The sequence below is a fragment of the Corvus hawaiiensis genome, chromosome Z (genome assembly GCF_020740725.1).
Source record: "Corvus hawaiiensis isolate bCorHaw1 chromosome Z, bCorHaw1.pri.cur, whole genome shotgun sequence".
In the NCBI taxonomy this organism is placed as follows: Eukaryota; Metazoa; Chordata; class Aves; order Passeriformes; family Corvidae; genus Corvus; species Corvus hawaiiensis.
Window position 1 is genome coordinate 37,947,464 of NC_063255.1, and position 13,974 is coordinate 37,961,437.

The 13,974-nt window shown below is 38.9% G+C and overlaps 1 protein-coding gene across 1 annotated transcript; it reads left to right on the plus strand.

Moving 5' to 3' along the window:
* Window positions 1-261: 261 nt before the first annotated feature.
* LOC125320019 (protein FAM240B-like) lies at window positions 262-12,101 on the plus strand. Its single transcript, XM_048291935.1, has 3 exons — window positions 262-425; window positions 7,577-7,721; window positions 8,998-12,101. The coding sequence occupies exons 2-3, from the start codon at window positions 7,582-7,584 to the stop codon at window positions 9,074-9,076; spliced, it is 219 nt and encodes a 72-aa protein (XP_048147892.1). The 5' UTR covers window positions 262-425; window positions 7,577-7,581; the 3' UTR covers window positions 9,077-12,101.
* The last annotated feature ends 1,873 nt before the right edge of the window (window positions 12,102-13,974 follow it).

Consider the following 13,974-nt stretch of genomic DNA (forward strand, 5'->3'; position numbering starts at 1 on the left):
ATTGCAGCCCCCATTGCAGCTAAGACAGTATTGTGGAATATTTCAAGCTTCATGGGAAGATTATTAAAATGGATAACACTACCAGGCATTTTAAAGAAAATTCTCATCACTTGCCAAGTCATGCTCTTTGAGGTATCTGCCAGTGTGGGAGGGATGTATGCTCTCAAGGGGGCCTGTGTTTCACGGTCATCTCAGGCAGGGGGCTGCAAAGTTCATTAAATGATTTTATCTTGCTGCTGGTTCTGATCAAAATAGCCTTGATACGATGAAGGATTTATATTACCCCCACTTCAAATAAAAAGTACCGAGGGATGCATTTCATTACTGCCCTGTGACACTGGAGAAGCCACGGCTGCAGTGGTAATATTCCTCGTTTGTTTGTGTCACACAGAGAATTTATTTGCAAGAAGAGTCCTGCTCCAAAGGTAAGGAAGTATTTGTTTTTTGTAGTGAGTTTTCCCTAATTATGTCAACAAGAAATGTGTCTGTTCGCTAACTTTAATTCTCGCAAAAGTATATTCTAGGAAAGATGAGAGTGTGAGGAAAATGCCAGGGAAGAGTGCCCAGTTTAGTGGAATTCTAAGGAAGCAGAGTAGCATTGATGCAGAAAAATATTTAGAGATAATTTCCATGTCACAATCCTGAATAAAACACCAAGAGATATGGCTGTACATTCTCATCTGGTAGGCTAAATGGTAGCCAAGGTTACATACACATACACACACTCATCTCTCAAAGGTTTTTTAACAGTGATCTGCTGCCGAGAGGCATTTTAATTCAATGGTAGACACCTTATCATGAAACCAGGCAGGTTTTTCTTACATGTTTTCTCTGAACTGGATGATCTAATAAAGAACATGACCCCTGGGCAAAATTTATTTCTTTGATCCTAGACCATCGAGTCTTCCTGTACTCAAAAATTAAGCAACAAAGGAAAGTGCATTCAAGATCCTTGACTAAAAAATATTAATTTATTCTATATACTTGATCTTAAGAATTCTGTAGTTGTTCATAGGAGCAAGCTTCAAATGTATCCAGCAGTGGGGAAAGTCTAATGATCAGAAACAATATTTGATCTCATGAGCAAGCTACAGCCACTTTAAATATGCCTTAGATACTGAAAATTAAAAGCCAATAAAAGTCGAACAAAACTATAGAAAGCTCAGGAAAAACATTTGGACATCCTGTATTGCACGTCACTTATGAATACCTGTTTGCTTAATGCTCACCTCTGTGCAACTGACACGACAGTCCTGTTTGTGTGTGCCAGTGGCAGGATGTGTGGGAATGCAGGCAGCCACCACAGAGAGCCAGATGCAGAGAGTGGGAAAACCTGGACAGCAGAGGGGTGAAGAGAAGATTATCCAGGGATAGTTTAGTGATATCTGCGTGACTGCAGTTTTGGGCACCACAATGTAAAAAAAGACATTAAGTTATTAAAGAACATCCAAAGGAGGGCAACAAGGGTGGTGAGGTGTCTGAAGGAGAAGCAGCTGAGGTCACCTGGTCTGTTCAGCCTGGAGGAGAGGAGACTGAGGACAGACCTCATTGCAGTCTCCATCTTCCTCATGAGTGTAAGAGGAGGGGCAGACACTGATCTCTTCACTCTTGTGACCAGTGATGCAACCCAAGGGAAGGGTATGAAGTTGTGTCAGGGGAAGTTTAAATTGGATATCAGGAAAAGTTTCTTCGCACAGAGGGTGGTTGGGCACTGGGACAGGATCCCCAGGGAAGTGGTCACAGCACCAGCCTGACAGAGTTCAAGAGCATTTGGATAATGCTCTCAGGCACACAGTGTGACCCTTGGGGATGGTGCTGTGAAGGATTGGGAGCTGGACTCAATGATCCTTGTGGGTCCCTTCCAACTCAGCTTATTCTATCACTCTATCAAACGCAGCTCCAGCAAGAACTGGAAAGAGATTTTCCAGATGGAACAGAACTAGGGAAACCAGCCAGAAAGGTGCTTGAAAGCACAGGTCCAAATCAGTCAGGTTAAGCTGGAGGGCTGGCATGGGAAGTGAAGAGGGCAGGAGGAGAAACTCAACAGACATGATGGCAGAGAAGGGAAAAGCAAAGGGACCTTTCATGGAAGCCCTTGGCTGCAGGCTGAGGGAGAAGAGACAGTGCAGAATGGAACAGCAAGCAGCAAAATATAAAAAACCAGGCATGGGAGCAGAACTAAGATAGTAACAAATGAATGGATGACCTGGAGGGAAATACAAGTATTGATTCCTCAAGTGTTTTGTTCAAAAGGTTTTAACAATTTTAATCTTCTGCCGGAGGATCACTGAGCCCTCTAGTACAGAAAAGCAAGACAGAGAATCAGTTCCTTCCAGTTTGATAATTCCATTGTTCAGGTGTCTGATATCCAGAGAAAAGTGAAAGTAGATGAGAAGAGCTGAAGCCCATCAGATGAGAAAGACAGAATAAAACACAGTGCATGGCATTCAAAGGCATTGATATTGACAGTCCAGCAGTATGAGATGCAAAACTCGTGTAGATACCACAAGCCTCTTCTTAATATGTTTGTTTGTCATAAAGGTATCATATGAGCAGAGCTCCGAATTTTCTATCAGTGCAAAGCATTTGAAGAATAACTATTCTTATTAGAAAAAATAGGCTCAGATCCATCAGTTTTCACAGAAAAGAAATAAAGGATTGCGGGAATTAGGAAAAAGTATAATGGTTGAATGGAGACTGTTACGTAGTGCTTGAGTGAAAATTTTTTCAAATATTGAAACTGTCTAACCTGCCTGTAAGAAACAATCTGCTAGATGCACACCTGCAACTCCTACTACTATAACTCAGTCACATGTCAGTATGGTTGTCAGTTTCATAAAAAGAAAATTCCTGATACATGAAGTCCAATTAAATTGATTGAAATTTACACCCAGAGAAAAACCTCCTGACTGAACACACATTCTGGTAAGAGCATGTACTTCAAATTCTGCCAAACAAAGAAATACTGGTGGCAAAACAAATCACTTGCCTAGAATTCCCTCATTTCATAGCAAACTCCAGACCATAGTGTTTACAAAGGAAAAGTATAGATTGGTAGTCTGTAATGCCGAACTGCAGATGAAAATAAAACCTTACAGTATACATGGAAAGTCACCCATCTTTGCTCATGATACACTAATGGATTTTTGGAAGAGACCGAGACAGTTAGGGACTTGGGTGCACCAGAAGACCATAGCAGCTTTCCCCATCCTCAGGCTGGTGCTCCAGATCATCTCCTCCCATAACTGCTGAGAAATGAGGCAGTAAGGAAGAAGCTGTGAAAAACGTCTCCTCCAAGTTGCTCACAAGTGTCTTCAGGGCTCAACCCACTCATGAGATAAACTTCACTGTGCAACCTGCCACACAAACAAAAGGGTACAGGGGATTAGACTAAAGTGCTTTCTTCTGCCTCTAAAGAGTTTTAACCAGAATCTGGAGACCTAAGTTAGACTTGAAATGAACCTGCTTCTCCAGGCAGGATCTCAAAGGAAGCATCAGTCAGCCCTTTGAGATGAGAAGCAGAAGATAAATGACATATCCTAAACCCAAGGAAAAAGAGGGAAATCATGAATATGATCACTAGTCCTATTTTCCAAAATCAAGACAGATTTCTGATTGTTTTTACATCAAACAGTACCATTAGCATAGATAGTATTCTCTCCTATATATATCATTCAATTTTTACTATTCAATGCATATATAATAACCATAGTCATAAAGCATGGTCTAAGTAAAGTCAGAATAATAAAATATTGTATTATTTCTAGGGAAATGCGTAACACCCTAAAAACTCTGACTGACTGTGCTTCATAAGAAACACAAGAAGGAGGAAAAATCACTCTCCTGACTCATTTGATGCTTTGTAAATTTTAAAAATACATTTCATATAACAATGTGTTCTAACACAGGAATAACATCCACACTTTTCTTTACATTTTTTCTTCTAGCTAAGAAACCTTTGACTGCCAATTCTCTCAGTGAAAAATTGTTTCTGGTGGTGGTAATGTTTTCTCATAGAAACAGTGAGTTTCAGCCTCAAACTATTGATTTTTGTTTTACAAAGAAGTCAAGATGTCACATCAAATTGATCTTACATTCCTCTTTTGTTCTACCAACATAATTTTTGAGTTCCAGCTAATAGTGTTAGTGTCACAGCTTCCCTAACTTTGTAAGACCTCCTTTAGCAAATTGAGACTACATAATAACAACCTGCTCTAAAATTATTAAATCTAAAAATAAGTGATCATCTTTATCATGTGTTTGATAAAGCCTTCCTAGAATTTATTGTGCTATTCCTTTCATTTGAGAGCACCTACATTTGTTCATTGGCTTGCAACCAGGGGTCTGTCAGAGAAGATTACCAGAAAGAGCCTCTCATTATTGTTCTCTAGAAAGATTGTCACTAGAGGCTTAAGAAAAGCTTCATTTAGTCCTAGCTGTGGCAAGGCAGTTTAAGTCAGAACTAACTGTAAGATCTATAAAAGTGTATCACAAGTGCCTATGTGCTTTAACAGTATATTTCTGCCCACCTGTTGCGTTACAGTGAGGTTGTTTGTTCAAGCTGCTTTGGAGGCTGCTTCCGTGGAATCTTTCCCATTCTTCTCTTCCCCTGTTAAATGAGGTCCCTTATCCTAACTGCTTTGAATGAGGCTTCAAGGCATGAAAATAAACTGTTTTCAGGTGATAAATGCTGCTGCAAAGTCATTATACAGGCTTAAGTCTTGTTACACTCCTCTGAAAAAGGCTGAAGCAGGAGAGAAAAATATGAGAGCTAGCAAAATGGTGATAGACTAAGTCTGATATCCCTGACTGCTCTCAGACATTGAAGGTTCATAGTTTATGAAATGGATGGCTGGACAGAGGTGAATTTGAACATCTGTATACAGGATGCATAAAGGCAAAAGAAACCAGGTGAGTTATTTCAGCAGAGGTATTGTGAAGTCCCTATAATCACCACGTGAACGGGCTCAAATAGATAATTCAAAATATAAGGTAATAAGGTGATTCTCCAGTTCAGAAAAGCAAATGCTGGGGTACTTACATTTTGGGTTTATCAAGGATCAGTAATGATGCAGAAACTCTGTGTTCAGTAACTTTGATACCTACTTGTACATATTTGAGTGTTCTCCAGCATTAGGGGAAAAGAAAGCAAGAAGAGTATTAAGAACTGAGGAACAGAAAAGTCAGCACCAGGATACCCATATGTTAACACAATATAAAAGGTTAGGAAAGAAGAACAACTTGAACAGTGCTCTTAGTGTACCTGATCAAGCAGTCACAAAGAAAATACCACAGAGTATAGACAGAGAAAACCACTAATTTCTCTCCCTGCCCCAGCTCACCCCCCACAAAAAGAATAAGACACCCCCTGCCCAAAACCAGTAACAGGTAATACTACACACACTTTGTGGTCTCAACAAGGTTCTAACATTCTTCTAAATACTGCCAGCACCAGATGTAAGGTGAATAGCAATGGAAACTACTTCTGAATATGTCTTTTATTTGCTTTAAGTTTTTCTTTGTGATTTTTTGCTGTGGGGGCAGGTGTTGGAAAGATACATCTATAAAATGCATTAAAGCCACTACCAAGAATGTATACAATCAAATCAGGAGGCAGAACATTAGAAACCAGTAAAGAATGTGTGTATTCTGAAAGTATACACTTGGGCTCAATTACACCTTTTAGCAACTAGTTCCATAATTTTGCCTCATTCAGGAGTGATATTTACCATCATATATATATATATATATATATATATATATATAAAATGCACCCCCAGAATATTGGACAGGAATTCATAATAATTCATAAGGATGAAGCTATTATGCTTTGCTATCTCTTCTGATAAAGAAACCAGAAGACATTATCTCCTGGCAGTTTATGTTGGAGCCCCAGGTATACAGGGGAATTTTTCTTCCTACACTCCAGAAAGAGTTATTCTTAGAGATTAAGTCCTAGGGTGGAAAGCCCATTAGTTTTACTTAGATGGCTTTTACCATATCTTTTTCATACCTTTGAAGATTAGTCCTAGTACACAAAAAGTTTAAAGGGTAGTAACTGCCACCTGGGAAGAAATATTTGTGTTGTCATTGATATATATGTGGATATTTATAGAATACTTCTATTTTTTGAAAACATACACTTGTATAAAGTGAATTTTTGACCTGCAATTGGTTATCCCCTAGCACAGCTGGAGGTGTTCAGCAACACTTGCAATTCACATTACAGACTAATGTCAACAATTATACATCCAGTTATAATTTGTTCAGGACAGGAAAATAAGCTCAGTAATTCTTTTCTGCAAGAGTCAGGCTCAAGTACTGTGCTTCTACCATTTGGAGGCCATGAGCTGATATATGAAGGTTTTACAGGGAACCACAGGGGAGTTACAGGGGAATCCTAGCAAAAACGGGACCTCTTCAAAAGGGCTGTTTTTGTCCTCTGCTCATGGAGTCTTAATAATGTGTCTGTCAATTTTTCACAGAACAGCCAATTGTGTATAGATTATCAGCTCCCAGTATCGTGTTTTCTTATTATGCCTGGCAGGGGAATGGCAGAAGTTTCTTCAAGCTTTGCCAAGCTAGCCTAGAGGGGCTTGTTTACTATCTCTCTGTGGCTGTGATTAAAATAAATTACAAATAATTTCCATTAATTCAAAAAATGTGTGAGAGAGCCCTAAATACTTGTTAAAAAATTAAATATTCTGTAAAATATTACAATGGCATGTTCATGCAAAAGCACATAGCAATTTGAAAGGCAGCATGGATACACTAATTTCATATTTAATGAAGTTTTGAAAGTAATGATACCATTTTCTGACTGCAATGTGGCATAGAGGGAATTTAGTGTTAGCCCAAGAAGAGTCCTCATGAGGCAAATATTCTTTCCCTAGGATAAGATTCACTCCAGAATTTATTTTTAAGATGACATTAACCAAAGCTGAAAGTACAGCATTGTCACAGATATACAAATATACTCAGTGAATTTGCTCTCTTTTGAAAATTGAGGAAGAGGGGATAATATTTAGTAAACAAGGTGGTTTTTGCAAGTCAGCAACTTAAGAAATTATGTACATAGTTTATATATATAAATTTTCTCCATTTTCAAATACAGCTAAGTGCTAGAATTATTAAAGACAAATTATCAGAACAATAGCCACTTTAACATTTTAGAGACATGAAAATAATGAGGCCAAAAATCCCATTAGATACAGCAATTTTTATTTTTTTTTTATTTGTGAGTACAGTAAAAAGTATCCTAATTGCTAAATTACAGAATACAACAGTCCTGTCCTGATTGTGAATGTAAATGTCACAGTCAGATGGAGGTGAGAGATATTTTAGGTACACAAGTAAGAATTCTAATCACTATAGACAGCATATCCTCAAGTGTCAGAGCTAGGAAAGAAAAGCTTAAATGGTGAGTCATGCCCACAGTTATCCTGATCCTACTAAAAAAAGGACTGTGTGACCCTAACGCTGTGAAAATCCGAAACATCAAGAGTGTGCTTTAGCCAGTGAAAACAGATGAGGAACCAGTAACTTTTCATAAGGTTGTTTCAAATTTTTCCTTTAGAGGAAATGAATAGCCAATATTTGCGTCATGAAGTGCGAGGTTGTGAAACCAGTGACCTGAGGAACTTCTGGGAAAAGACCATTGAACAACAGACTCAGTATCTGCAATATGAAAAAGAACGTCAGCGAAGAAGCGCTCTGACAAAGTGGGTAATCTGCATCCGGAAAGGTTACTTGCGTTTGCATTGTAATTTTTTTGGTTTTTAAGTAATACCTGTACTTAAGTAATGCAATGAAACCTTAAAGTAATTTATATTTATTGAAAATAATAAAGCTTTCCAAATTAGGATGCTAATGCTAATGTGTCTAAGATATGACTTAATAGGATAAGAGAATAATTCACTCTTGTTCCATAAATGAGTCCAAAGCATCGAACTTTCTGAAGTTACAGGACAATATTTACCAGTGCAGACTTGTCTGTTCAGAGCAAAACCAGCACAGATGTGTACCTGGCCCACATTCTTTCTCCGTAGCCTTGTTTACACAAGAAAATAGTTTGAATTACTTAAGATTGTTTAATTTGTGTCAGGTAAATCCATTATAAAGCAGATGGTCCAAGTACACTGACTAAGGCAGCCACCATTCATAGCCACATCTACCTTATTCAGTCACATTCAGCTGGATCAGACACTGCGAGAGAGAGCAGTCACAGCAAGATCAGCACAGCTTTACTCTGCATGAACTCTCCATAAGTTGAGGGCATATGCGAAGACATACACTTTTGTTATTTACTATAGTTCTTTTGTCTTGAGATCATTCAGTGAGAAAGCAATTTTCCAAAGCCTTCCTCATATCTCTCTTTGCATTGATACTTGAAAATTAAGAGCAAGGCTAGCCTTACATTACTAACCCTGGATAAAGAAATGCTGGGATCAGTCTCCAGCACGTTTTATCCGTTTATGACTAACCTAATCTCAATGTTACTACTCCTCAGTTGGGAAATTCCTCCCTCTTCTACTTGAGTAAGCTTTTCTGTGGTACCTGGATACTATCAAAAAGAAAACAAAGGGCCACCTATCACCAAAAGCTGCCTACTATGGGTCTAACAGAAGCTTCAGCGTGTGCAGTGTCTCCAAGACAAACAGGACAGAGGAGGCGGGAGACGGGGGAAGTGCTGGATGATGTGACCCAGCAGGTGGCAGCAGGCAATCTCCAGCGCAAGTGGCAAGTCACTCTGGCACACAGGCACTCGAGAGAGGGCACACTGGAGATGGAGATGAACCAAAAAGCTCAGGTGATCCCTCACTGGGATTTAAGAGCCAGTCCTGACGTGCCATCCAACAAAGAGCTCTAAAGGGGCAGGAAAATTTGCATGACTACTGGGAAAAAGCACCAAAGGGTATTGTCATTCAAAAGATGAAGAGTATAAATCCATTACCTGTAAAAATATGGGGACAAGCTGATCCATGTTTCTGTCCCTAGGCTCAGAAATGAATGGATGGAGAGGCTGGAAAAACGGATAAAGATGTTGAGGACCCAACCTGAAGACCCATCCAGCTGAAGAGCCCACACTCATTTCATGTTTGGGAGGAAAAGAAATTTGTTTTGTAAGAGGGATGCAAAAGCTGAAGTCAGTTTTACTTTGTAGCTTAAACGAGCTATAATTAATTAGCTGTCATTGTTAGAAGTTTCATATGTGAAATGTCAATTGTTGCTTTTAAGATTATGCATCTGTCTCTTCATTTGATGAATGGAGAATATAGTACTCTGAAGTATTTAACACTAATAAATCATGGTTCACTGACACGTAGATGCCTGGAAAAAGAGTTTAGTTGCACAGTTGTGCTCTGCAAAAGCATTTCCTCAACATTTCAGGTTTCTGTATAGACTGACTGTAATAGAATTAATTTAGACGGTTAAATGAATAGTAGAGAATTTAATTTTTTACGCAATACAGCCCAACTCAGATTAAGAAAGATGGCACATGCACAGTGCCACCACATCCAACATCACTAGTGAAGCCCAAACTGGTGGAAGCTACAGCTGCCATGTTAGAAGTCACCTGTGAAGTTGTTAACACATATATACTGATAAACAGCCTCTGTGAGACACCTACAAGAGCTGCCTGATTAATTGACATCAACCTAGGTAACCCATATTAGCTAACTTGAGACATTATATCAGCATTGATAGAACAACTTTAAGCTTTGAGACTGTTCCTGGTACCTGATCTGGCTTGTCTAGAGGTCAACTGATACTTATGTTTCATAGAGTAGCTTTCAGCACTTTCACAGCTGTCTGTCATCATGAACGAAAAGCGCATTTTTTCTTCTAGCACTTTTTCCCTCTAAGACCCAGTATTTATTCCTTAAAGACCAGTACTTTCAGAATCTAGCAGTTTTCCTTGCCTAAATTTGTCATTAGTCAAAAATGTTTCTTGTTGCCCTCCTAATTCTTCGTTAGGAAATGTGGCATTTCCTCCAACAATATCAAAGCATTTCAATCGGCTGGTGTAATCAAATCACTTCCTTTTTAAAGTGACTGCTTTGTTGCCACCAAATGATTAGGGTAATGTACTGCAAGATGGGTTGTTTTGAGTATGCTAAAAAACTCTTCTCTCAATCACTTAACCTTTTAGTCCCTTTTTATAAGACTGTTTCACTACCTCTCTAATAATTCATATTGTTTCAAGGCAAAGAAGAATTGAATTGCCAGTGAGGCAAGAAGAGAACAATGGAAGGGTTTGGAGTTTTTAAATCTTTAGAAAATCTGCTCTTTTTAAATCAAAACAAAAATTTGAAGTGCTATTTTTTTCCCCCTCTTTATCTATCACCTTTTAATTCCACTTTTGTGTGTCCCAAGACCAAACAAAATTTATTATGTGAATTTAAACACGTAAATAATGTTTGGAAAGCCTGAGAAATTAATGAAAAAAAAAATAACCTTGGAGCACTTATTCAGAAATCAAGGTGTCAGTAGGTATGTCCCTGAACTTGAGAGCAGAGTTTGCCAGACACCAGAAAAAAGCTGCTAAACCCATGTTCTTTGGTTTATTCTTATTCTTAAGCAATTTTAAAAGTAACATCAAATGTGAATATGAAGGACAATAGTATAACTACAATAAAGCTCTGCTTAAATAAACAATCACCAGATAGGGCCACAACTTAATATTGGGCTTTAGTAAAAAGTAGATTTCCTTGGACATGTCTGTTAACAGGTTTCAATTCTCCCATACCCAAGCCTGGTGCTTACTGAATCTCTAGTTCAATTCCATCATGAAACAGCTTTGGGTTTTACATCATTTTGGCTGAAATTAGAGCTTGAACTGAGCTAAGGGAAACATTTTCCAGTCTCTCGTTCATTGTGTGAATTATGGCACGTGGGGCAAAACAGAGGGAGTCAGATCTGGCATATTTGAAAAATTAAAGCCACCACCATGGAATAAGCTTTTGTTTGCTTCTCACAGAGCTGAGATCCTTCTTACTACTCGTCTCACAAAGTAAATCAGAATGAGGAAAAACCATAGGGAGCTGGGAAAAAAAGTGTGCTAGGGAGTGACTTCCATCTGAGTTCCTCATTGCACATGTATGGTTATGTGGTCACTTAAGAATGCTTTGGAGTAAGTCCCTAACAAGCTAGAACACCCTAAAATAATCTCTTTAAAATTATAAAAGGGAACTTATTTTTTACAGAATGCATCTATTCTGGCCCAAGCCCACGAGGAGTTCTGAAAATACATTTTCAGAATGAAGCCACTTTCCTTTGAGCTTTGTAATTCCACCTCTAGTGTTTAGATTAATTATTTCAAGCTCAGTTTTCACAGTGCTAAATTCAGGACTTTGGGCCATGTAATCTTCATTTATTTGAATACTAACAACATATTTTGATACAAAACCCACCAGCATAATGAAGGTGTAATCTACTTAAGAGTTTTGTAAGGTACCACACAAATAAAGAATACATATTCAGGAAATAAATATAATCTAGAGTTAATCAGCAAAAATAAAGAGTGTGAAAGCGTGAAAATTTAAATCTAAATGTCAAGTAACAATCTTAGCAGAAGCTGGATCAGAGTCTAGGATGAAAATTTTTCTGGTAATTTCAAAACAAAAATACAAATCTTTTCTTTACCTTGAAGGTCACAAGAGAAATTAAAAGGAGGGAAAAACAAAACAAAACAAAAAACCCCAAACCACTGCAGTATCTGTGAGAATCAGAAATAAGCCATGACATTATAAAAAAGACTAGAGAAACATTACTGTAGGACTGGAAAAGTCATCAACTAAAACCTGGTAAAATCAGCTGGGTTTTATAAAATTATTATGGCTAGAGAGGATGTTTACGTGCTCTTCAGACAATTTTCCACCAAAATGCAGTTTCAGAGGAGTGCATTATTCAACTAAACACTTTAAACTTAACTCAAATGCTTATAAAATAGCTTTATGAAGACACACTTGATGTCTTTTGATTTTGGGGTTTTTTTCTATCCAGATTTTCACATTGCTTTTGAGTGTAACAGCATGAGATTTTGAGTTACGCCAAGCTAATTTTATTAGCTTTGCAATTAAAATGTGGTAGACACTTGCTTATCTTTCTAGCTTTCATTATTTTGCCATTCCTTTGCTTCATCCTGACACTGAGTAGCAAGAAAATGCATGTCACTTTCTCGTTACAAATGCATGGTGTTTTTTACTTCAACTTTTTGAAAAAGCTTGCAACGGTGACAAAAGTCAAATGTAGTAAAATTTTAACATTCTGAAGCAAACACTAAACACTCATCACCCAGCTCCCTTTAAATAGAATTTATGGGAAGTATGCTCCCTGTTAGCACAAGAGTGACAGATGCTCCATTTTAGCCATATTAATGATCCTCCTAGTGCATGGATAAGGGCTGACAGCTGTGAAGAATGACTCTGTCAGTAACTTTACAGACTTCTTAGCAGTTTAGCTCAAACTGAGATAGCTTAAACACAGTTCTTCACTCAGTAATCCCTCCTGATCAATGTCTTTCCTTAACAAATGATCTCCTCTCTGGAGGTCTCTAATTAAGAAGCAAACAAGCATAACACAACCACTGCAGCCAGATTTTGTTTTTGAGAAATTGGCACAGGTCAGACAAAAGGAAACGGTCCTGCAGACCAATGCAACATCAGCCAGCAGGCTCTCTTCAACGTGACACCCAAAGGTTTGCTGCTTCCTCTTACACAGCAGCTATGGCTCTTTGGGCCCCTAGCCACACTCACTGGAGAGGAGACTGATGTATTGGCCAGTTTTGAGGTGCCTAAAGTGGCCAGCAGTGAAATAAATCCACCATACAATACCAAATCCACCTCCAGTGTTCTGTGTTTAGTGTACATTAAGTACAGCAGAGTTGTTTTGCACTCTAGAAAAGCCTGCAAGGCTACATCAGAGACTTCAATCCCATACACAAGCAGTGTGAAAGATAATCCCAGGCACCTAGAGCTCACTGCCTAATCAGTACAGAAACAGTGGAGGGGAGTGGAAAGATGGGCCAGAGCCAGGGGTCAGGGAACAGCCATGGTGCCTGTGTTGGGTACAAAGTCAAGGTCAGGTTGCTCTACACAATGTGATCCACTATGTAGCACAGTAAACCACTGCTTCAGCTGGAACTGAAATCCATAGGTAATGTCTTCTAACAAACAGGTCTGAAAAGTAAAAGCATCCTGAACTGGTCCAGGAAAGGTGCCAGAACTGTGGTAAATTATACTGCATGTCAAGGGAATCACTCTTCAGGTAACTGGACTCTTACCACAAAAGTTTGGAGAAGCAGTATAGATATCTTTGGGACGTTAAAGAAGACTAAGAGGTAATGTCTTAAACTAAAGAGTATTGAGGAGATTTGGATGATGGCCTAATGTTGATTACAGATCTCATTGTTTCGAACTCATCTCTCACCTTTCCATGCTACACAGGGAGCCTCTCCTAGACATCACTGCTGGTGTTAGCCCATCCACATGGGCGTTAACCACACATGATCTGCAGTCACCACTCTGCAGAAGGACTGGTTATGGAGTTTTGAAGTTTTAAGGTTGATGAGGAATACTCATATCCATTATAATATATGTCAAAATATAGATAGCTTTTGAATAGCCTCTGGATTTATGGGTCTGACTTGAATGCCTCTAAGGATGAGAATCCCATTCTGAGAGTGGCCCTGTGTGTCAGGGCAATCCCTGCATCGATACAGGCTGGGGAATGTAGTCCTTGAGAGAGGCCCTGCCAAGAAGAATTTGGGGATACTGGAGGCTGAAAAAATGGACATGAGTCAGCAATGGGCACTTGCAATCCAGAAAGTCAGCTGCATCAAAAGCAGCATGGTCAGCAGGGTGAGAGAGGGGATTCTGCCCCTCTCTCCATTCTGGTGAGACCCTGCCTGGAACACTGCATCCAGCTCTGGGGCCCCAGCACAGGAGAATCTGTTAGAGTGGGTCCAGAAGA

Coding starts and splice junctions, on each gene's coding strand:
- LOC125320019 (XM_048291935.1), top strand. CDS start 7,582: ATGAATAGCCAATATTTGCGTCATGAAGTGCGAGGTTGTGAAACCAGT. Junction 7,722..8,997: donor CGAAGAAGCGCTCTGACAAA/GTGGGTAATCTG, acceptor TTCTGTCCCTAG/GCTCAGAAATGAATGGATGG.